General features: G+C 41.9%; 1 protein-coding gene across 2 annotated transcripts in view; it reads left to right on the top strand.

Annotated features, from left to right (window-relative positions):
* USP43 (ubiquitin specific peptidase 43) overlaps positions 1 to 25338 on the top strand; it is a 54820-nt gene that overhangs the window by 9935 nt on the left and 19547 nt on the right. For both annotated transcript variants that reach the window (XM_019755224.2, XM_019755223.2), the window contains exons 3-9: positions 5336 to 5439; positions 11873 to 11965; positions 13899 to 14034; positions 16875 to 17010; positions 18293 to 18428; positions 20644 to 20755; positions 24473 to 24576. In XM_019755224.2, coding sequence (XP_019610783.2) covers positions 5336 to 5439; positions 11873 to 11965; positions 13899 to 14034; positions 16875 to 17010; positions 18293 to 18428; positions 20644 to 20755; positions 24473 to 24576 — 821 coding nt within the window. The remainder of the gene's footprint in view (positions 1 to 5335; positions 5440 to 11872; positions 11966 to 13898; positions 14035 to 16874; positions 17011 to 18292; positions 18429 to 20643; positions 20756 to 24472; positions 24577 to 25338) is intronic.

The following is a 25338-nucleotide window of genomic DNA, read 5'->3' as shown; positions in this document are numbered from 1 at the left end:
GTATTCAAGTCCAAGAGGGTCTGGCTTGAAAGTCTATTTTCTTATTTTAAGAAGAACCACCCCAGTCATCCACAAAACACACAAATGCAACAAAGCAAAAACATCACCATAGCGGAACCTGGGTGGACCACCCATTCAAAGGTTATGGTGGTTTCTCTGGCTTGTGAGATTATGGGTGATTTTTCTTTTATGTATAGTAATTTCCTGTTTATTTTATTCAGGCCCTTTTAATTGCAAGTGACATCAATTTAACTTGACTCAACTTAAGGAAAAGGCATTTATTGGCTTTTATACTGTGCAGGTCCAAGGGTTAGACCAGCTTCAGGTAAGGCTAGATCCAAGGACTCAGAGGATGGTACCAGGTCTTTGGCTCTCTATCTCTTGTCTCTGGCTTCATTCTCAGACTAGCTCTGCTCACATGGGGGCAACAAGGTCCCCTGCAATGCTCACATGGTCTTTAATACTTGGGATCCCAGGAAAATGCCCAGGGAAGAGTGTGATTGTCCCAGAGTGCTTCACATGCCCATTGCTGGGTAGATGGCCAGCAGAATGCCATATTCTGATTGGGCACACCTGGGTCACATGTGTGTGTGTGTGTGTGTGTGTGTGTGTGTGTGTGTGTGTGTGTTGGGGCGGGGGAGGGTGAACTCCATCCAATCATAAGGCCAAGGAGAACTTTTTTAGGTGCTGGCTGGGTTGCTTCCCCAAAGAAAGGAATGCTGAGCCGATAAACACGTCCACTATACTGTGTATTCCATAATGTTAGAGAGAACACATTTTGAAATCAGAAGGATATATTTAAAAAAAGAAGAAAAGATACTGTTTATCGAATATTTATGTGCGATGCATCTAACTTGATGTTTTTCATGATTTATTACTGATAACACAGGAGACACTCAATAAACTCTTGAATGGTTGAATCAATTCAGTAGTTATCATGTTTTAATATTTGTAAGGATAGCTCACATTTTATAGTTAATGGGACTTTATTAAGTTGGTGCAAAAGTAATTGCGGTTTAAAAGGGTAAAAATAATTGCAAAAACCTCAATTACTTTTGGACCTACCTAAAAGGTTAAGTAAGTTGCCCAAGGTCACTCAATTTCTACTTGGGGGAAATAGAATTGAACCTGAGTCTGTCCATTTCAAAGCCAGCAGGCTGGATCCCTTTTCTTATCATGAGTGTCTCGTGCCTTCTCAGTTCCCCACCAGGGGTGAGAGGAAACCTGTGCCGCCTCTTTCTGCTGGTTTCATAGGAAAGGACTTCTGTCCTGCTTTCCCCTCTTGCTCTCTGTCTGTGCCAGGCAGCTCTTCCTACCTGGAAAGTGGAAGGACCATCAGCCTTCTAAATTGCCTTTCAATCTTCTTCTTCGTCCCTTAGTGGCAGGAAAAGGCACAGGGCTCACAGAGAGGTTTAGTCACTTGCCCCAAGTCATATAGCAAGTAAGTGGGAGAGCCAGGATCCATCTAGGAAATGCAACTCTAGAATAGGGTTTCTTAACCTTAGCACTTTCGACATTTGGGACCCGGCAATTCTTTGTTGTGGGGGCATTGTAGCATTTGTAGCACCCCAGTAGATGTAACACCCATTATAGCATTTGTAGCACCCCAGTAGATGCCAGTGGCACCTCCAGTTGTGATTAATAGCCAAAAAATGTCTCCAAATATTGCCAACTGTCCCCTGGAGGGCAAAAGTACTTCTCCCTTCCAGTGAGAGTGGTGGCTCCCAACTATGGTGCACCACTCCCAAACCTTTCTTTAAGATGACATTGAGTTTATTTAAGCCAAGAGGTCTGCCAATAATTCTTCATAACAACTTCAAGAGCCACAATTGGTCTTCCAATTTCCAGTATGCCCCACTACTAAATGCTGTCCACACTGTAGCCAGAGCGATCTTTTCAGAAAGGAAATAAGCTGATGTCACTCTTCTGCTTAAATCCCTCCGGTGGCTCCCTGTGGCACTTAGAACAAAATCCAGACTCCTATATGGCTGACAGGGCCCTACCTGCGGGGGCCTGCCAACCACGCAGCCTGACAATAGGCCCCTCTTCCTCTCACTCAGCATTCTTGGCCATGCTGGTTACTTTCTGCTTCTTTAATGGGCCAAGCGTGTTCAAGAACAGAAGTGGTTGTTGGCCAGAGAGAAGCTTGCCTGGCTCTTAATTTGACCTGATTGAAACCAGAAAAGATATTTTTCTCTGTCTGGGCTCAAAGGCTCTTCTGAAATTTGCTCTCAGATAATTGGGCCACCTGTGGAGGTCTGGCTGCCAACACTTGAAGGGCAGGAGCAGGGCTGTGGGGATTATTTGGCACGAACCTTCATTTTCCCTTTCCAAGAAGGAAAGGGACTATCCCTTTGCGTAAGTGAACAATTTTTCTTTTTGAGGTTATTTCTGTTTCAAAACATATGAAAGCCATCTAGCTAGATTTATTGAAACTGGAATAGAAAACATAAGGACTACTTTCTTCGCTGTAGCTGTAATGATTCTCAAATGTTTTCATCTCACAAAAAGGGCATATTTTTACTATCCTATAGAGAGTACCACAGAAGCAATCTTTTTTGGCAGTTTATCTTACAGAAAGCGGCACTCTTGCAGAATGAAGAAAGGGATGAGACTGGGGAGAGGACCAGGAAGCTAGCATTTATTAAGCACCTACTATGTGCCAGGCAGGATACACACATCATTTTTTATTTTAATGACGGCCCCATGGGGTGGTTGTGATACTCCTGTTCCTTTTAGATGTGGAACGAGGCTCAGAGAGATGTCCAGGGTCACTTGGCTAGCAGAGTAGAGCCAGCCTGGTCTGATCTGACAGTCCCTGCTTTGTGACTGACCCTCGGGGGCTTCTCACCCCAGCCGCGTTCAGGATGTCCTCTTTCCATACCCCATCCCTGGGTGATCCCATCCGCTGCTGCTCCCAATGTGCTACAGAAGCAGCCTCTATCATTGTGAGGTCTTCAGCTGACTCAAAGAAGGGAACTTATGAGAAGGCGAAGGGACAGCATGCACGATCAAAGGGAAGGCTGAAGAACCAGGCTTGGAACCTCCGAGAACCAGACAGCTCTAGGGTGGGGCCGTCTCAGTGGCAGGAACTGCGCTGGCCTGGACGCTACTGTTAGAATCACTGTTTTCAGCCTTTGGGTCACTCTGCTCAGGATTCCCATTCCCACGTAAGGCAGGAACATCTCATTGGCGTAGCTTGGGTCGTGCCTGTCCTTTGGTAAGGGATAGCAGGACTCCTGATTGAAGAGCCTTCCCCACCTCCCCTGGGCTGGATTCAATGTTGCCAAAGGGGTGCTCTACCAAAGAAGAGGAGTGAATCCTGGGCAGCCAGAAATACCCTTGTCTGTCCTACATCCAAGTTCTCTTTCCTCTGAGCCCTTCGTCTGTTTGCTGTTGGATGTGGATAAGCTTCAAACTCGGCATACCCTTCCCTGACCCTCTTCTTTTGACTCTTCTGTCAGTGGAACAGGCATTCGTCCTCCAGGCACCAGACTGGAAGCTTGGAGTTGGTCCTGTGTATCTCCTCCTGCTCCCCTGGTGCTCAGTTATGAGCCGCATACACACAAGGGTGTCTGAGTATTTCCCTCTTCATTTTCCCAGCACCTACTCTAGTTTACCCTGTTGGGACCTGGGCCTTTGAGCCTCCTAACCTGTGTCCTAACTCCAGACTTACCTTCCTTCATCCTGTGCATGTCTGTCAAGTGAAAGCATCTCTCTGTGAATGTAACTACCACTAGTTTCAAAACCCATCAGATACTCCCCATTGTGTAACAACACCGACAAACACTTAGAACAGTGGCTGGCACAGTAACTACTGTTTAAGTGTTTTATATATAGGAACTCTTTTAATCTCAAAAGATCCCTATCAGATAGGTATTATCCTTCAGTATCCCTTTATTATGGCTGGGAAACCTTGGAGCATAGAGATTAGGTGAGTTACTTAGCTGGATCAGAGGTTGAGTAACCCCACCAGCTAAGTGCCAGTGCAGGGATTTGAACCCAGACAGTCTGACTCCAGAGTCTTACTTTTAACCCTGGTGTTATGCTGTTGACTGAACCAGCTGGTCTTTAAGATACTGAAGGCCCCACCCAGTGTGGCTCCAGACTTTCTCTCCAGCCCTGTTTTCTACTTCCCTTTGCACAGCCTGTATTCTGGTCAAATTTGGGCTTAATAAAATATTAATTGTAGGACAAGTAAGAGTGACCATTCTGAATATTTGTCCCACTGTTTTATTATGGAAGGTTTCAAACATATGGAAAAGTTGAGTTAATTATACAATGAACACCACCTACCTACCACCTAGATTCTGTAATTTGTATTTTACTAAAATTGCTTTATTTTTTATTTTATTTTATTTTTATTTATTTATTTATTTAAATTGCTTTAATCACATGTTTATCCACCGATCCATCCCTCTGTCCATTCATCATTCTATCCTTTTTTCCCCTCGTCTTATTTTTTTGATGCATCTTAAATTAAAATTAAGACATCAATACACTTCAGCTCAAACACTTCACGTGTGTTCCTTTTTCCTGGATCTTTGAAGATACTGGCCTTGAAGACTGGAGTCATGTGGCCACAAACCACGGATTCCTGTCACCACCAGTAGTTAGAAGAGGCAAGGAGTGTCCAGAGGGAGTGCGGCCTTGCCAATACCTTGCTTTTGGGCTAGTGATACTGATTTTGGATGCCTGGTGTCAAGAACTGTGAGAGAATACATACCTGTTGTTTTAAGCCTCCAGCTTGTGGTAATTTGCAACAATAGCAACAGGAAACTAATACATAGGGGAATGCAGAGAAGGCTACAATAGGACTAATGTGTGGAGTGAAGGAGGCTTATGTGTTATTCTAAAGTGGTTTGTCTGAGAAAGATGGTGGTCGTGTGAAGACTGGCGAATGTGGATAGAAACAGTTCAGTAGGTAGGAGTTGGGAAGATTTGGTGGGAAGTGTTTGAAGTCATGGCAGCGCACCCAAGTATCATGTACAGGAGGCATGTAGACACACGAGGCCCAGCAGGATGGAGATAAAGAACAGCGTAGTCAATCCAGAGGCAGTCGTTGAGGCGGGGTGAGTACGTGTGAGTGTTCACCAAGGTTCATGCTTCAGTTCTGCTCTTTCAACACATTCTCCTTCGCAGAGAATTTGGGAAGTCGAGAGACTGAAGGAGTAGTGAATTATGGTACAGGCAACATTGGAGGTCCAGGTTCTGCAGAGTCCAAGCCCAGAAAGGGGTGATGTAGGCCCCGGAGGAAGCTAAGGCTCCGTGGTCTGGAAGCAGTGGACTGATGGGAGGTGTGTCTAATTTGCTTCCTTTCCTCATTATTTTGCAGCTTCAGCCTGAAGCCAGTAAAACCTCTGAGAACCTCCTGTCACCATCGGCTCAGCTTTCTCTAGGTCAAAGTTTTGTGCAAAGCCACTTTCAAGCACAATATAGGTAAGAATGAGTTCAGTGAACGTATATGCTGGTAACCAGCCTCCTATGGCCAGGTTTGCCCTGAGATTACAATACAGCAAAAACCACAAACACTCTCTCTCCCCCAGTAGAAATCCCATTTAACCACTCACTCCTATGGCCTCCGACCTTTAGTATTTCTTCTTTTCCTTCTTACTGGTTTCTGGGCATTCCATCTCTCCTTGAGAGGGGTGATGCGAGGATGGTTCTCTAGATTGTGGAGGTGGAACTGCCCAGCAGGCAGTCATTGGGAAGCTGGTGAGACTTTTCCTCTTTATTCTTTATAGCTAGAGAGCCCAGTTTAACAAGTTATTATGAGTTCAAGATTTTCCAGCATTCTGGAGAATATGAAAAATATGCACTCGCACAGCCTTCGACTTCAGAAAAGTTCTCTTTAGGCTTTATATCTGACAGTTCAGAGATTCATATAAGGCAGAATATTTTGAAATATTGCGGTGTTTTAATGAAAGCACTAATTGCAGTGAGAGGTCAGAGAGGGGAGAAATCCAAGACTTCTCGGAGGAGGTGTGCCTTTTGATAAACTCAGGGATAAATGGGATTGAATGGGTGGGAACGTCTTCAACAAGAATGAAATTCTCACTTAGAAGTGGAATAAGCACAGTGATTAGGATTTAGAGGGAGCCTTTGTTACAGAGAACCTCCTCTAAGTGACATGCTGTGTCCAAAATTTAATCCTTTCAAGAGCCCCAGGAGATGAGTAACAAGCTGGGAGGGTGGGCTTTTCATGAGGACACATAGTAATTGGTGGAACCAGGGTTTGACCTTTGAGCCCAGAAGCCTAAGTCCTGCTTTTGTGCTCTTTGTGATTCGTTCTCTTTGGTTGCTTTTGCATCTTACCTTGTTCTTTTCTTGTGATATTCTGCTGCTACTTCAGTTGTGCAGAAGCTCTGCCCTCTTGTTTTCTATTATGGATATCAAACTGTTTTTAAAATCTTGTTTTTCTTCCGCATGTTGCATTAAATCATTTTCAAAGGTGTGCTTTTCTCTGAGTCTTCTGGACACTCTTCCCTTTCCTTTGCTCTGCTGTATTTTTCATGGGCCTCCTCTTTTGTTTCTTTTTCTCTTATTCATTTCAAATAAATTAACAGTTAATTTTTGGGCATTTGTATTCTTTGTTTGGGAAGGAGGAAATCACTTAAAATTGCCCAGAAACTGTCCTGATGTAGGATTTATATTATATTCAGTAATCGCCAATAAAATAAATTGGACATGATCCCTGTCTTTGAGGTGATTATTTTTTTCTTTCTCTTTTTTTTAAGGAAGACCAAATAGCCTCTGAAACACTTTGCAAAGATGCCAAAGCTGTTTTCCACTGGAGTGGAAAATCCATAGCACTTGAGAAAGTTCTCCCCATCCCGACCCCACTGGGGAGGGAGGCAGGGGGAGGACCCTGCAGAGACAGCCAGAATGACCAGGGGGCACTCCACTCCTGCTCTCGACTGCTTAGTGTATTGGGTAATTAAAATCTCTTCTAAACGATCCCATACTTCATTGTTGTACATGAAGAGAGACCCACTTACTTCCTGAGAGGTGTGGTGATGTGCTATAAAGTATGCATAGAGGAAACTTAGATTTCATGGCTACTGACCTTTTCAGCCATGAAAGCTACTTATAGAGCATCTGTCTATCTTCAGATGCCCAAAGCACAACTGTTTGAAACAAAAATGAGACAGGGAAAGAATCAAGGAGAAAGAAGAACACACAGAAGGAGGGAAAAGAGAGTACAAGGTGAGGGCGTGTTCGAGAGCAGGTAAGGGTCGCCAGTAATTGCCGCGAGGTACCACTCATTGGTGTCCTTGTACAATAAATTCACTTACTTCTCCGCTCACTCCATTCTCTCTGCCCTCTTCCTCTCTTGTCCACACATACTCTGTTCTTACTCTTCTTTCAAATATCTGAGCATCTGATATTGTGCTTAGTCCCCTGGTTATAATGAAGAACATAATAATTCCTTGCCCATGAGAGAGAAATATTAATTAAATATATCCATTTATTCTCTAGGTAGTTCATTCATGCCTACTATGTGCCAGCTTCTCTTCTAGGTGCTGGGAATTGAGCTGCGAACAAGACCCAGTGCCTGTTCTCATGGAGCTCACATTCTACTGGGGAGGTGTTAGATGATAAAACACGTCAACAAACGACTTACCACAGTGTTAAATGAAGTGATAAGGTGTAACCTGGGAGGTGGAGGAGGCAGCCAACCTGAGATAAGGTGGTCAGGGAAGGCTTCTTTTCAGAGGGGACATTTGAGCTGAGAACTGAGTGACAAGGAGTCAGCCATTCAAATACTTGGGGACAGGGTATTCCAGGCAGAAGAAATAGCAGAGACAAAGGGCCTGAGGTGGGAATGATCTTGGCAAGTTCAAGGAACAGAATTGCCAAGTAGTTAGGGGTGGGGGGTGGGGAGGTGAGACTGGAGAGGTGCAGGTGTCCAGTCCAAGTGTGGGGTTTAGTCTAAAGGACACAGGAAGCCATTGCAAAATTTAAAGCAGGGTGTGGTCTCGTTACCAATTTAAGAGGTGATGCTGATGGTTATGGGCAATGAAGGGAGGCAAGACTGGAAGCCAAAGCGGCAGCTGATGTCTTGCAGTCGTCCCAGCGGTGAACGATGGTGGCTGGGCTCCTGGCGGCAGTGGTGGAGATGGAGAGACGTGGACGGGTGGGGAACATGTTTTGGGTGCAGTCAACAGAACTTGCTAATGAGTTTAAGGGTGTGGGGTGGAGGGGCTGTGGGAGAGATGAGAAGACCGGGTGGCTCCTGGGTTTTTATATAGTTATGTCTGGTGAGTGCTTTGAAGGCAAAATTGACGGTGCTTTGAAGTGCACGTTACAGCTATGAAAGAGGAAAAAACTCTTGTTTTCTTACACTACTCTTTATTACTACCAAACTTACAGTACTTCTGACACCAGAAGTGTGGGTGTTTTCCCCATACCAAGCAATTCTGCAATTCTCTGCAGACACTGAGTGTCCTGCAATTCAACTCTGACACGCTCTACCTGGAGATAGCATCAGACCCCACGGGTGAAGGACTCAGTCCCGCAAGACTGTTTCCCCACCAGACACCAATTTACAAGTCCCTGGTTGTCACATGGGCTTCTGACCTACTGGCTGTCAATTGGAGGTTCCCATGACCCCTTCCTCAGGTTCCATAGTTTGCTAGAGCAGCTCAGAACTCAGGAAAACAGTTTACTTAGCCGTTTACTGGTTTATTACAAAAGAATACAACTCAGGTACAGTCAGATGGAAGAGATGCACAGGGCAAGGGGTGTGGAAAGGGGAGCAGAGTTTCCGTGTCCTCTCGGGGCAAGTTACCCTCCCAGCACTTCGTGTCCATCAACCTGGGAGCTCTCCAAACCCCTTCTGCTAGGGTTTTTATGGAGGCATCGTTACATAGGTGTGATTGACTAAATAACTGGCCACTAGTGATAAACCCAACCTCTAGCTCCCTGCCCTTTCTCAGGAGGTGTGGGGGAGGGGAGCTGAAAGTTCCAACCCTCTAATCACATGGTTGTTTGCCCTGGCAACCAGCCCCGTCCTGTGGTTATCTACCAACTTTCCAAACATCACCTCAATAACATCACTCAGGTGTGGTAGTAAGGGGCTTGTTACAAATAATAAAAGATATTCCTTTCACCTTTATTTTTGCTCTTATGACTTAGGAAATGTCACGGGATTTGGGAGCTCTGTGCCAGGAGCAGGTGTGGAGAGCAAATATGTATTTCTTATTAAAATCACAATATCACAAAGTGCCTGACGGGTACAGGGCGAGTCAGGAGAGGATTCCTGAGGGATTGACATTTGAGCCAATCAGATATTAAGGACTGCCAGTGCCCTTTGGGTAGATTATTATAGGAAGATGAGTAAGAAGCGAGTTGTTCATGCTAAAAAAAAAATAAATAAAAAAGTACTGATGACAGCTAAAAATATCTGCTTTGTGCCTAATAATGTATAGTAAAGAAAAAATAATTGCTAGGGATGCCCGTCAGGCTAGGACTTTTGAGGTCTGAGAAGTGATTTTCTGTAGCCGTCAGTGACAGCCAGCTCCACGCTGGTGCCTCTGAGTGGTGCTGCCGGCGGGGCCCTCCTCAGCCTTTTCTCCACTTGGGAGGGCTTGCCTGGAATGCAGAGTTGCCCTGGTATCAGCCTTCTTTATAAAATTGAAAGCCGGAAGAGGTATTATGGGTTAACTGAGAGGACCCTGTTCATTGACTTTCTCCCTCCTCCATCTTCCCTCCCCCGCTTTTAGGGGGCTGAGTGTTTGACTTTGGCTGGAACGGGGAAAGAGCAATAGTATTAGGGTGCTGGAGATATGGACTAGAGGAAAAATAATTAGCTGCTATATGATTATGACCACAACCTAAAACACCTGCAAGTTTAATAACCAAGATTGTTGCTCTATTGGAGTTTTGCCTAGAGGAGGGAGTGCGTGTACATACGCATGGGCGTGCATGTATTTGTTTATTTCTGTGTGTTATTCATAGCTTTATTCACAGAAAGTCTAATCTGGTCCCCATCATAGGCAGCGTTCCCTTTTAAGCAGAGTATGCTTTAGAAGGCTTTCTCAGAACAGATCTTGGAGAGGCGACATCTTGCTTCTGGTGGCGTAGATGTCAGTTCCACTGTCCAGTAAGCAGGTGAAGCTGGCCAGGGTTGAGGTGTGAAATGTGTATTTGGCAGCAGTGAGAGATCAGAGTGACGACATGTGCAGTGTCAAAGCCTGGGTCTTATTTCTGGGTGTTTGTAACCGATGGAACGCGAAGAGAAGTGCTGAGGTTCAGTAGCCGCTGATTAGGTGGGCTTGGTAACAGAAGCAAGGAGACAGGGAGAATGACCACCTTAGGGAGATGGGTGATTGAAGGGCAGTGGGGTGATTTTCTGTCCCTTTGCTCTGTGAGTGTTTGGGGGACAATAGGACAGAACTGCGAATGCTCTGGAAGGGATGGCGAGGACTAAAGCAGCTCGCAGGCAACATGTGAGATAGCTGGAGCCTAGTAACTTCCAGAGGTTTCTGTAAAAGTGATGCTGCCCCTCTCTCTTCCTGATTTGTTGGTCCCACTCACTCTGTCCTCATTTCTCATCCTTTCAGAAACAGGTGTACTTCACTTCCTTTCTGTAGTTATTGTGAAAATCATGTTTTCTTCATTCTTTAAATATAAAATTAGACCCTGGTATGTTTTTTTCCAAACTACACGTCTCTGGCTCCCTGACAGAGATTCGTGGCTCAATATAAAGGCCTCTCCCTGAGCCCTGTTCCAGTTTAAGATGATGCAACTCTATAAGAAAAATGCAGCCTAACTTAGTTTTAGTAGGTTTAAAGAAAGAAAAAAAAGAATTAAGTCAAAGAAAAATATTCCTTTTCATTTGTTCGCTTAAATGTGAAATAGGGATTTGGAAATTTCCTAAGGACAAAAATACATCCTTCAAGCCTCTGTTATGTTCAGGTACTCAATAGGTGAAGATGGGAGAAGGATTGGAAGAGAAACAGGGTGGCAGAGGAGACCCCCCACAGCGTTGGGTCCCCCTGCTGGCTGGATCTTGATGTCTGAACACCATTTTTTTTTTTTACCAAAACATTACCATGGTTTTCCCACAGGGAAATTTATCAGAGGCAGTGAGAGGGGTTGAACATTAAATACTCGGGTCTGGTTTCTAAAATCATGGTTGCTGTTCTCTTAACTTGCATCCAGGCAAACTGACTTTCTGTGAGCAGATCCCTGAGGGTCGCCTTGGGCAGCACCCGGAAAACGTCAGGGTATCTTGCTTGTCCCTGTTTATTTTATTTATTTTTTTTTTCTGTTTTGTCTGTTCAACAGTCAGGCAAAGTCAGAAAACCTGGTTCTGATAGCAGCTCCGGTTTCCTTGCTGACTGACCCTCGGGCTATTTTGTGGGGCAAGCATAGACTGCTTGTGGGGTACAGTTCCATATTCCCAAGGAAGTTAATGTACATTTTAGGATAAAGGATTTCTTATCCAGAAATCCCTTATATTTTGGAATATATTCTGGGTATTTCCTATCAGTGAAATTATAAAATATGTGGCCTTTTGTGTTTGACTTCCTTCACATAGCATAATGTTTTTGAATTTCAGCCATGTTGTAGCGTGTGTCAGGACATCATGGCTGAATAATAATCCATTGTGTGTATACACTACATTTTGTTTACCCATTCATCCATTGGTGACCATTTGGGTGGTTTCACCCTTTGACTATTGTGAATGATGCTGCTGTGAACATTTGTTTGTGTACAGGTATTTGTTGGAATACCTGTTTTCAATTTCTGGAGTATATACGTAGGAGTAGAATTACAATGGTAATTCTATATTAAACTTTTCAGTAGCAACTGCCAAACTGTTTAAATGTAATTAAACTTAAATTTCTATTCTTTGTCCTCACAGATCTTCCTTGACTTGTCCCCACTGCCTGAAACAGAGCAACACCTTCGATCCTTTTCTATGTGTGTCACTGCCTATCCCTTTGCGCCAGACGAGGTATGTGAGCATCATGCCAGTGAACTTGACTTCTAGCTCTACTTTTCTTTCTTTTTTTAAAGATTTTTATTGGGGAAGGGGAACAGGACTTTATTGGGGAACAGTGTGTACTTCCAGGACTTTTTTCCAAGTCAAGTTGTTGTCCTTTCAATCTTAGTTGTGGAGGGTGCCATTCAGTTTCAAGTTGTTCTTTCAGTCTTAGTTGCGGAGGGCGCAGCTCAGCTCCAGGTCCAGTTGCTGTTGCTTGTTGCAGGGGGTGCAGCCCACCATCCCTTGTGGGAGTCGAACTGGCAACCTTGTGGTTGAGAGGATGCACTCCAACCAACTGAGCCATCCGGGAGGCAGCTCAGCTCAAGGTGCCGTGTTCAATCTTAGTTGCACCATCGCTTGCAGGACGTGAGGAATTGAACTGGCAACCTTGTGGTTGAGAGCCCACTGGCCCATGTGGGAATGGAACCGGCAACCTTCGGAGTTAGGAGCACGGAGCTCTAACTGCCTGAGCCACCGGGCCGGCCCCCTATTCCTACTTTTTATTGGGACCCTTCTGGCCTTGCAGCTGCAATTTTCTCTCCTTTGCTTCTCAGCCAGTAGTTCTCTAGAAACCAGCCTTATAGCTGGGTAACATTCAGTTACGGAATATGACAAAGTGAAAGGTTACGGTGTCCCATCTTTAACTGAAAAAGTAATTACAAACAATGCTATTGTTTATCAGCACCAGGTTTATGTCTTTGGCCCATTCAGAAGCTGTCATGGGCCAATCAGTACCACTTGGTCAGATGGGCAAACGGGAAAAAAGTCTGTCACCATCTATTTATCCCTGCTGTATTTCCAAATCCTTTCTCCTGTTTATGAAGATGTAGGAAAATGATTATCCAAGGAGCAAAGGAAAAGGGAAAGGGTTGTTGGAGCAGATGAGAAAAAAAGAAAAGAGCAGATAGGATTGGGTAACAATCATGGTGAGGCCCGGCTTTATAAAAAACAGTAAGAAGTACATGGTGCCAGCCTTCCAGAAGCCCAGGCTTTGGTGGTGACTGTAAGGCAACTGGCCAATGTCTCCATCATGGAAGTTTAGTGAGCTCCTAGATGGTGTCCTTCACTGTCATTGGGATGGTGGCATTTCTTCCTTGTGTTCCTCACTTCCACAAATACCATCTCTCTTGCCCTCTGTTGACATCCTCCATCTTGAGGATGCAGCGGAAGACATGACAGCCTCATAAAGCCTTTCCTGACAACTTAATCTCCCTTTCTGCTCTGAATTCCTGTGTTACTGATAGTCTATGCCACACATGTAACACTGGCTTATCCTATCACCAGTGATACCATCAGAGGATGTCTACTGGTAGGTGTGAGTTAAGATTCCTGGCTTGACGCAGCATAGCATATTGGTTAGGACGACTAACTCGGGGGCCAGACTGCCTGTGTTCAAATCCCAGCTCTATTAATTAGCTGTGTGAATAATTACTGCACTATAGAACAGCAGAAACAGGAGCGGGAGGAATGAGGCCTGGTATGTGGGTGGGGAGAGTAGGAGGTGGGATTAGAGGGGTTGGTATGTCCCATTACCAAGGGAGAATTTTAGTAAGGAAAGGAAGGCATCATCAGTAGTGTTGAATCCTACTGAAGAAGATGCTTGACTGCTTTACTTCTCAAACTTAAAGTTTGTTTTTGATTAAGATTATCTATTTAACAAACAGAACCTTGAGACGTAGACTTTATTTTGATTCTTAATCAAATACCTTTTCTTTTTAACTCAGCAAAGACCCTCAGAGAATTGGCTCTCCACTGCCACCTTGTGACAGTGTACCTAAAATGCAGTGACCGGACCTGGAAGCAGAGATGAGCCTAAATGCTGAACGTGAACACCCACTGTCAATGGTGTTGGCCACAGTCCATGTCCGTCCTTTAATGTTGTGGACTCCTTCCTATTTTTCAGGTTCTTGAGTGTCACCTTGGTTTTCCCCTCTAAGAGCCAGCGGTTCCTGCGGGTTGGCCTTGCCGTGCCAATTCTCAGCACAGTGGCAGCCCTGAGAAAAATGGTGGCAGACGAAGGCCAAGTCCCTGCAGATGAGGTATGATGGAATTGCATGCGGCCTTGTCACTGGATGACAAAATGCTAAATAGGCTAATTTCTGGTTCTCTAGTTTAGGCTAAATTCTGGTTCCCAGGTTCCTCTAGTGTGACTCATGAGTTGTGTTTGATTAGTAGTCTCTGGTGTCCGTGATGACTCAGCCTTGACCTCTCCTGGCGTTTGCAGAGAATAATCAGAGAAAGACACCAGCTTTGTCTTCCAAGAATGTGATGATGAGCACCATCATAGTAATTGCAACAGTAGGTGTCCCTCAGTAGTGCTTAGTAAGGGCTGGGCACTATTCTATGCACGGTATGTGCATAGCTGAGTTAATCCTTATAACCATCCTGTGAAGTAGATATTATAGTTATCCTCATTTTACCAGAGAGCAAAGAAGAGGCATTGAGAAGATGAGTGACTTGCCTAGGGTCACAGAGCTGTTAAGTGGCTGAGCCAGGATGTGAATACAGATGACTTGATTTCAGAGCCTGAGCCACTATTCAGTGTTTTCACTCATGAGCATATAGACCGGTATACTGAAGGGACAGTGAATGAAATATGAGGAACCACTGAGGCAACTGAGGATATGTAACATGAGAGGGGAGATCTAGGGGAAAATGGGATGGCTATGCTCTAGTGGTTTTTTAAAGGAGTCTTGGTAAAGAAATTGGATTCGCTGTGACTTCGGAGGACAGAATGTGTAAGAGGGGCCCCATAAAAGTGCAGGATAGAGATGATGGTGAGAAAAAGCAATATGGCATGGTGGGAAGGGCTCAGAATGGGGTTCTAATTGTGAGTCAGTCACTTTCTAGTTTTTTGATCTTTAACAAAATAATTGGTCCTCTGTTTCTTTAACTACAAAATGGAAATTTTATACTTCCCTGATGACCTCATGGGATTTTGTTCAAGTTAAATAATATTTTTAACTTTTTTATTAAGGGATACTACACATACAATAAAGTGTACTGTCTTAAGGTTAAAATTTGTTGAATTTTTTTACATGCATATACATCCATGTAAACCACCATGATTACTTGAATCTTTCTATCATTCCAGTGGGCTTCTACCTGCCCCCACCCAATCAGTCCCGCTGACCTCTACCACCATTTTTATGAGGGTCTCGAGTGGAGGAAAATGTGTATATCTTGCTTTGTAAACTCAAAGTGTCCTATAGGGATCTATTGAGAGAGTAAGAGAGAGAGAGAGAGAGTAGGACAGTAGGTGAAAATCTTGGGGGAAAAAATGGCAGTAATAAAAGATCAAAATGGTGAAGTCTGAAAGAGGTAGAGTTTGAATAATTAAGAGAGTAAAAGGACTGTCAGGACTTTGAGAGCTGTGATATGTTTGTTCAGCGAGATATGTATCACTTGGGATTCCTAAAGTGCAGGGGATGGACACTTTGATTGGAACCTAGTCTATTTTGAGATTTTGTTTAAACAGGCAGTCTTATCCAATTTACATTATCCATGATCATAGATATATTTGGACTTATTTATATCATCTTATTTTATGCTTTCTATTTCCTCTGCTTTTCCTTTGTTTCTTTTCCCCCTCCTTTACTCCTTTTTGTGTATTTTATTTTTCTTTACTGCTTCTTTTGGATTGAGCAATTTTTCTTTATTCCATCTTTTCAGGTTTGGGTCATATAATTATATTTCTATGCTGTTACTGTTTATCACAAACTGTCAACATGCATAAGTAACAAAACCTTACGTTAATTTGCCCCAAAAAACAACAGGATCTTGGCATGTTTTAATTTTCTTTATATCTTTTTCATTTAGATATTATTATAGATGGCTATTGTTGTCCAGTATTTTAATCCCTCCTCCTCTTTCTCCCTGGTTGTAGTAGTAGTTTAGTTTGTTATTATAGGTTTATATAATATGCATATATTTACCATTTATCAATGTTTACTATTTTCTTTGGTTTATTATTTCTTCTCACATCTCAAGTTTTCCTTTTTGATTCAGTTTGTTTGTTTTTAACCCTGAAATGTATCCTTTACAAGAGAATTTCTCAGACAGTGAGCCTTCAATGGTTTATGTGTGCTAAGATGTTGATTCCTTCAGCCCTTGAGGTGACAAAGTTGGGTCTGGGGCAGCCAGAACCTTCAAGGCAGTCACCCCTATTTTCCACTATAAAACCAGCTTCTTCTGCTTACCTCAGTGTTCCACAAAAATATTTTTCATATATGACACAATGTGAAAAAAGTTGGTAATTCTATTGGAAGTTCTTTCGGTGGAGATCTGTTAGTAGTAAACACTCTCACTTTTTGTTTATCTGAAGAAGACTTTGTTTTATGTTCATCTTGTGTGATGGTTTAGCTGGGTATTAAACTTTAGATTTTCAACTTTCTTCCCCCCCACCCTTCTATAAGGCAGTTTGATATTCTATTGTTGCAGTTGAGATGTCTGTAGCCAATCTAATTGTTATACCTACTGTGTTTCAGTACTAAAATAAATAATATTCTCACTAGTTAGAAGGAGGGCAAGGGTAAAAGAGAGGTTTAAGCCTATTAGTCACTTTTACTTTATTTTATTAGTTTTTAAAATTAAAAAAAATTGAATTACTGTTGACATTCAATATTACATTAGTTTCATGAATATGGCATACTGTTTAAACATTTACACAACTTATGAGGTGATCCTTCCATAGGTCTAGTCCTGTCTGATGCCATATATAGCTATTACAATATTGACTGTATTCCCCATGCTGTGCTTTACATCCCCATGACTATTTTGTAACTGCCAATTTGTATTCTTAATCCTTTTACCCTTAGATTTTTTATTTGTTAAGTTCTCTTTGAGAAATCAAGAGGAAAAATGATCCTTCTCATTCCAGGTGATCTTGGTTGAACTGTATCCCAGTGGACTCCAGCGGTCTTTCTTTGATGAAGAAGACCTGAACAGTATTGCAGAGGGAGATAATGTGTATGCCTTCCAAGCCCCTCCACCACCTGGCCAGGAGATACTCTCAGGTACAATAGTGCTTGCATACTTTTACTTAAATATTCTGAGTTATAGGTTTGAGAGGGTACTCATTGTGTGCTAAGGCATAAGACATTTGATTTCAGTACTCGGAACTATCAAGCTTATTTTCTCTGATATTTGTGTGCAGGTGGTTGATTATTGAAAAAATATTCAATTAATACAGTGGTTTTCAAAACCTTAGTGAATATCAGTCACTTGGAGGACTTGTTTAAGCAGATTTCTGAGTCCTATCCACAACGTTTCTGATTCAGTAGGTCAGGGGAAGGGCCTGAGAATTTGCAAGTATAAAGAGTGCCCAGGTGATTTCGATGCTACTGGTCCTGAGACCATACTTTGACACTCACTAATCAGAATAGATGCTGGGGTAATCTTTGTTTTTAGATGCCTGTGGTTCAAGGTCTGTGCTTATAGTAAAATTTTTACAGACAGGATCAATAGATGGCCAAAGAAGTTATTAAATGACTTTTTGTTACCAGTCCCCCTTCCTGATGCTTGCCTTTACCAAACTTTAGATTGGCTAAGACGGTCAGTTTCTAACAGTCTTTCTTTGCAGGTCAGTATAGATTTTGGCCCAATTAGCCAGGCAAGAAGGCCCATATTTAGGTGCCAGTGTTACCATATACCCCAGATGAATCCTGGGCACAGGTCTAGGTGGCAGGCTGTGGGAACCAGATGTCTGCAGTTGCTCTGGGTCAACAGAGAGACTCTGGGCAAGGAATCTGGAACAGGACATTGACTGGTCCTGATTATATTGTAAATCCATGAAACAAACCACCGTTTCAAATTCAATCAGAGGTGACACATCTGTGCCTTAAAAGTCAAATTTTCAGAAATGATTAGAAATTGAAAAAAGTCCAATTCCTCTACTTCCTCAAGGGTAAAGATTGTTACCTTCTCTGTGTGCTTTTTATGTTGGCTTTCTAAGAGAGTGGATGCCCTATGGCTCTCTGATTTTGGTTGCATACAAGCAACCAAAATCATTTTGGAGTATTTTTCAGATTGGCTTTGAAGAGTGTTAATTAAAATCCCTGCCCTTATTTTAAAATTATTGGCTGAACACAACACATATTCACTATTTATATGATCTTCATGTTCCAGATGCCAGATGGCATTCGTGCCATGAACCTTATATCTCTTCCTCTAAGTGTTCTAGTGTCTCCCAAGGGTGGTTAAGAGATGCTCAAAGAGGAAGAAGACCTAGAGAAGCCAGGGTCCTGACCCAGTGAAGCAGCTTCATTAAGAATAACAAACATAATTCTCTCTCTTTAGCTCGTCCAGCTGGTCTGTCGGTCTCCCCACACTTGGCAGCCTGTAAGGATCAGCGATTTTCCCTGCCCGTCCATAGTGAGAACAAGGTGCTAATCCTCTTCTGTAACTTGGTGGGGTCAGGGCAGCAGGCTAGCAGGTATGTTTAACTTTATCCTTCTTACATAATGTCTGAGATGTGTAGACATGTACTTGGAATTCTGTCTAAATAATTCTAATTTGGTAAAATGAAACATGCATCCTCAAGATTAATCAACTAAGAGAAGGAATGGGGTACTTCCTGATCAAAAGATCAGGAATAACTGCCTTAAGCAGACGGTAAACATCATCCTTAACAATTAAATATTGGAAGCTTTCCTATTAATTTCAGGAACAATTTTTATTGCTCTCACCACTATTATTTTATACGGTGTTGTAAGGCCTCGGCGGTAAGACAAGGAAAAAGAAACTGGTCATAAGAGGAGATAAAATTACCACTATCTGCAGGTTATATCAATGTCCAGAGAACCAAGAACATGAAAGTGATTAGAACTAATGAAAAAATTCAGGAAAGTGATTGGTTACATAACAAATATACAAAAGTGTAGTTTCCTTATATAAACCAAATAAATTTTTTAAAAGATACAACTCCAATCAAACATTTTTAGATTCATAAAATGTTTGTAAAATTTATCTGGAATAATAAGCTTGTAAGAATAGCCAGAAAATATTGGGGGAGGGAAGAAGGAGGAAGAAGAATTGCTCTATTAAAACAGAACAGTTTTAATTATTAAAGTATTGTGATAAAGGCAGAAGAATAGACACTTAAATCGATGGAACAGAATAGGCCAAAATGTATTTAAATATTTATTATATGATAAAATGACATATTTTATATTACTAGAGAGTGAATGAATTACTCAAATCAAAAAGTCTGGGCTAATTGAGTTCTTTCTTAATTTAATATAATCAAATTTTTAGTCCCACCATAAATTCACTTGTATAAATTCTGGATCGATTAGAGAGGTAATTGTAGGAAAGGAAACCATAAAATAACTTGAATATAATGTAGGGGGCTATTTATGTCTTTGGGTGGGGGGCTATTTTAACACCTAAGGCAGGGGCTATAGAGGAAAAGGCGAGTGTTTTAAATATATTTGTAATTTTAAACTAAAAGCAAATTTGAAAGGCAAAGCACAAATGAGGAAAAATATTTATATCGTGTGACAGATAAAGGATGAGTGTCCGTCACACAAAACCTAGCTCTCAAATTATTGAGAGAAATACTCATTTAGTAAAACAAGCCACAGAGATTAATATTAGTTCACAGAAGAAATACAAGCTTAGGTTAAAATATTCAGCTTCATATAGTAGTAGAAGAAATTTTGGTTGCAATAGCAACGTGCTATTCTTAACCTCTCAGATTGTTAAAGAACTTTTGAAAACTGGTAACACTCATTCTGGGCAAGTGTCAAGGGAACAGTACAGGTGCCTGACTGTCAGACAAATCGGTGTGGCTTTTCTGGAGGGCGGCTGGGAAATACATAACTTCCGTCTTATGTTTCCACTTCTGGAATTTTAAAGGAACAATTGGTCATACACAAAGGTGTACGTATAAGAATATATGTAGCTCCTGTTAGAAGCAAGCATTGTTTAAATAAAAAATTGGAAGCAACCCGAATGCCTCACAGGAGAAGATAAGGTGAATAAATGCATCTGTCCACACAACAGAGTACCCTTGCCCATCCAGACACACCTCCTCAGATGTGTGCCGTTGTAGCAAAGTTGATGCAACAGTTTCACATTCTTATCCCACGAGATCTTCATGTAACCTTGCGTAGTGTGGCAGTGGAACACTCAGTGGTCAGTGATTTGTCCACTAGTTCCCATGGATGAGCTGAGACTGACGGCCATAGCCACATTGATGGTTCTTGGTGCTACAAGCTCACTCCTGTGTGTTCATCAGATGGGGATATGAAAAAGTCCCCAGTTATGAGGTTACTCCTGATGCACAAAAACAGTGTCAGCTTGAGTGGGTTCCCTCTGGGTTCATCTCTACCTTGCTTTCCTCTGGCTCCAATGTTCTCTTACTCCACTGTACTGTGGGGAAGAGTGTTTCCCTGCCGGCTGAGCATTCGGAGCCATCTTTTTGTGTTGCAAGGTCTCTCTTTGGCTTTGCATCTGTGGGCCTCTGTTTACACCCCAGTAAATGTCTGCATTTGCAACAAGGTTCTCTGACGGACAATTTTGTATTGTGCTTGGTACTTAGGTCTTATCCAGTGGAAAGGAGGGTATGAATAGAGCAAATGCTCCTGACTGTTGGGTATTGTTGGTTTTTCCTTTACTGAAATAACCTGATGGCCTTGGATTTTCAGGTTTGGGCCACCGTTTCTGATAAAGGAAGATAGAACCATTTCCTGGGTCCAGCTCCAGCAGTGCATTCTCAGTAAGGTCCGATATCTCATGAAGAGTGAGGCCCCCGTGCAGGTCAGTGTGTGTGTGTGTGTGTGTGTGTGTGTGTGTGTGTGTGTGTGTGTGTGTTGTGGGGCTGGAGATGAGGGTGGGAAACTAGGAATAGCTCAGGAGAGACAAGAATTTTCTGTTAATGAGTGTACATGTTGTTTGCTAAAACAACTTTGATTTATGTGCAAGGAAATAAACAATTTGTGGCCTGTAACGTTTTACTCTTGGTGGCATTACAAAACACCTTTTATGGACAGAGCTTTTTTTTTTTCTCTTTCACTCTTACAAAACACCATTGGAATAGAGTGGGATTTACATTATTCTCAATTTTGCATATTTATGGCTTACTATAGTTCTTCCTAGAGGATAGCATATTGTGATAAATTGTAACTTCTATATTTAAATCAAAAAATTCAAGAGACTTGAGATATGATTTCTGTAGAATATTAAAATTGATGTTTATGTCCAAATATGAAAACCTAGATATTAAAATGATTTTGTCCAGTTTTTCAAAAACTAAGATGGGAAACTCAAGGGAAAACACCGTTTTGCCTTGCTCATTTATTTATTCTCAGATTGCTAGTTTTCAAATAAAAACAACCTATTCTAAAACCCTTCCTTTTAGCCCCCGTAGTATCAGAAACTATTCTGATGCCTGCCTGGCACAGAAGATGTTGACATTTTTAGGCACAGGTCAGTAGCATTGGAATTTTGTTTTCCCCAGCTGTTCTCTTAGAGTTTTTCATTTGGGGGATGTACCAAACTTATTGCAGAGGTAATTCTTCATACTTCATGTTCCTTCATGCTCAGGGAAAACCATACATTTGATTCAGGATTTACACCAAATATCACTCTGTTGAATACTTTCCCTTCGTTCCTAAGGGATTTTGCTGTCTCTTCTGCCCAGCCGATCTGCCACCTTGTTCAAATTAGAAACACAAACTTCTCTCTAAGTAGGTCAGAATCTCTAGGAATAGCTTTAGCCTTCCCCCAAACCCTGTGCTCCTGATTCTTGAAAGTGAATGAAGCCACTTTCATGTGAACATTGAACTCAGCTGTCCTTATTCTCTACCTGGTTACATGTGCACTTTTGCCTCTGCACCTCTGTAGTCATTTTGACTTTAGAAACCAATCAAGCAATTAATGGGGCCAGCAAAATTCTAATACAGGTAACCTCCAACTCAGCTATGGATGTTTTTCCACAGAGCCATTGGTATATGTGCGGTGGGCATGATTTTCTGTAGGAATAATGTATTCTAAATGATTGTGAGGTTCCCAGGCTAGCCCATCCATTTAACCCATAATGCTTTCAGCACTATATTCACTCCTGGCAAAACAGGGCAATCATTTGAAAAGAATACATTCAGAATTCACAACACTGAACTTGAGACTGAAAGTGTGAACATGTATTGGAGGTTCTAAAATGAATTTCCCTAGCCCAGACTAGAGGACAGGACTGTATCTCTCACAAAAATGACCAATTTCCTGGACAGGCTCAATTTGAATGAATTATTAAAAAAAGAGATTTATCATTGCCAAGACATTTTTACAGTCACTTTCTAAACTTTGTGTCCAGGCAGGGTGAGCTGCCTCCATGCAGTGTAGGGCCCTTGATTGTGTTATGTTGCCATCAAAACATCAAAGCTCCATTATGGGTGCCAGGAAAAAGAGTTTTACTCCCAGATTGAGCTAACTTCTCCTTGGAAAATACAGCAGGTCCTTGAATAACATTGCTTCTCATTGGTGAGAAAAAAAATTGATTTCAGTCTAGGGCCAATATCAGTGTGGAGTCTGCACGTTCTCCCCATGTCTGTGGGTTTTCTCCCATGTCCCAGAGATGTGCACATGAGGTGAATTGGGTGTCTAAATTGCCCTGTTCTGAGTGAATGTGGGTGTGGGTGTGAGTGTACCCTGTGATGGAAGGGCATCTTGTCCAGGGTGGGTGCTCACCTTGCACCCTGAGCTGCCAGAATAGGCTCCAGCCACCCATGACTCTGAACTGGAAAATCAATCTCTTGTTTTTATTTGTCTTTCTTAAATGTGTGTGTGGCTCACCTTTATTTCAACGTTTAATATTCGAAGTGTTTTGGGTCTTTTTTTTTTTCCAGAAGTTTGGTGATGTTTTTGTGATCAGAAATATGTTGTAGGAACTTAACTCTTGTTTTTTCCATTATCCTGTGGTAAAATTGGTTTTGTCATATATCATTTCACTGGAAGTTGCAGTTTGCAAGAACCTATTGAGGACCTTAAGTGAGGATCTACTGTATACCTTTCCATGGCCAGCCCTAGTCAGAGCCTCTGAAGTCAGCTTGCTTCCAGCCATTGGGTTTGTCTTTGTTGAAGCAAGCTGCTGGTCAACTCAGTCCAGCTAAGCATACACACTTCCTGAACTCAACACATGAGGCCCTCTACAACCAAGTTCGTGGTCACATTACCTTCTGTCCCATTGTCCCCTCTGCACATCAGTTGCCACAGCCAAAGGAGTCAACTCGCTACTCTCTGAGTATGTTTTGGGTCACGCTGTCTCCCCATGCGCTGTTCCTCTTTTCTGGAATTATAAAGTGTTCCTCCTGTTCCCCTATCTGAATTCAACCTATATTTCATCAGTGTTCTTTAAGTGGAGATGTCTGCCTTTTACCTTTGTCAGAGCTTGGAAAAAAAATGTTATTTTTTTTTCTAATTGTAGCCCAGTTCATCAGTGACAATTTTAAGAACTGTATTTCCTTTATTTAGAGAGTCTATTGATTTTTTTTTCATTTGTGGTAAAATATACATAACATTTATTTGTTTTAACGATTCATAAGTATACATTAATTATAGTCAATGTTGCATAACCATTACTACTATACCCCCCAATTTTTCATCATCCCTACAAATATTATACTCATTAAACAATTCCCCATCTCCCCACCCATAGCGTTTGGTAAATCTGCGTTGTACATTCTGTGTATGAATTTGCCTACTCTAGGTATAGCTCATATAAATGGAATCATACACTCTTTGCTCTCTTCTGTGTCTGGTTTATTTCACAAAATATTTTCAAGGTCCATTTATGTTATAGCATGTGACAAAATTTTCTTCCTTTTTTAAGGCTGATTAATATGCCATAGTGTATATTTTTCATATTTTGTTTATCCATTCATCTGCTGATTTTTTACTTGGATTGCTTCTACTTTTTGATTATTGTCAATAATGCTATTTAAGACTCACTTCAATTTTAGAAAAGTTAGAGTATGAAAAAATATACATCTTAGAATAAAAACATAGTTGGTATTTCTTTATGTGGCTTATTTTGAAGTATTTACTTAGTATTTGGTATGTAAAATATACACTAAGTTGCTTTTAGATTAGTGGCTCATTTTTGGCAATTTGGTGATAATTATCTTAAAGTAAGTTAAATGACCTATTAATGACTCATTAACGTAATTGACTTATTTTTACATCCACCATGTCAGCATCTGCTCCAATGACACATGAGTTATTTAAAAACATGTTCATCCTTTTGGAAAATTTAATGTGTTAAACAGTGTTATTAGATCACTATATTAAAAGATATAGTGTATATCATCCAAAAAAAAGTGAAGGCTTTACATCTCTAGGTTTTAAATACTAATTATTAAAGGAATATTCAAAATAGACTATTAACGAAAAGAATTACATTTTTTGAGTAATTTATTTGCACGTAAGAGTCTAATTTAAATCAACATGCATGATGACCCACCTCCTCTGTTGTCTTGGCAGAACCCAGGGTCGCTGTTCTCCATCCGGGTTGTGGGGCAGTCCCTGACTTGCAGCTACTTATCCCCACGGGACAGTCGACCCCTCTGTCACTGGGCAGTTGACAGGTAAGGGGATGTTCCAGATTTGGTAAGAGAATGCATACATTCTCATTTGAGGCTATACAGCCATAAAATTGATTACAATCTTCATTACTTTCAGTCACTTACCTCTCTAGTGCCAGCCGCCATGTTAGGTCCTTATTTACATTCTGTGCTTGCAGCGCTAATGTCTAGAGAGGTACTGTCATGGCCACTTTAAAGACGAGGAGACATTGAAGTTCCTGGAGGTTAGTTAACTTGCTCATACTCATACAGCTGGTTAGTGGCCAACGGGCTGGAGGTTGAATCTATCACCACTGGTCCATGATTTAATCATTTGTGCCTACGTAATGAAGCCTCCATAAAAACCCAAAAGGACATTGTTTGGGGAGCTCCCAGGCTGACGAACACGTGGAGGTGCTGGGAGGGTGGTACTTGGAGAAAGCACGGAAGCTCCGCTCCCCTGCCCACGTGCCTGGCCCTATGCATCTCTCCCACCTGTCTGTTCCTGACTTATATTGTTTTATGATACACTATTACGTTGGTGCAAAAGTAATTGCGATTTTTGCAATTGTTTTTAACCTTTTAAACCACAATAACTTTTGCACCAGCCTAAGAGTGATCTAGTTAGTAAACTGTTCTTTCTCTGAGTCCTGTGAGTCACTGTAGCAAATTAATTGAATCCAAGGAGGGGATCCTTGGACCCTCCAATCTAAAGCTGGTTGGTCAGAGCACAGGTGATAACCTAGACTTTCTATTGGGGTCTGAAGTGGGTGGGGACAGTCTTGT

The sequence above is a fragment of the Rhinolophus sinicus genome, linkage group LG15 (genome assembly GCF_036562045.2).
Source record: "Rhinolophus sinicus isolate RSC01 linkage group LG15, ASM3656204v1, whole genome shotgun sequence".
In the NCBI taxonomy this organism is placed as follows: domain Eukaryota; kingdom Metazoa; phylum Chordata; class Mammalia; order Chiroptera; family Rhinolophidae; genus Rhinolophus; species Rhinolophus sinicus.
Note: the sequence above shows the minus strand (reverse complement) of the source record. Positions and strands in the feature narration are given on the sequence as shown.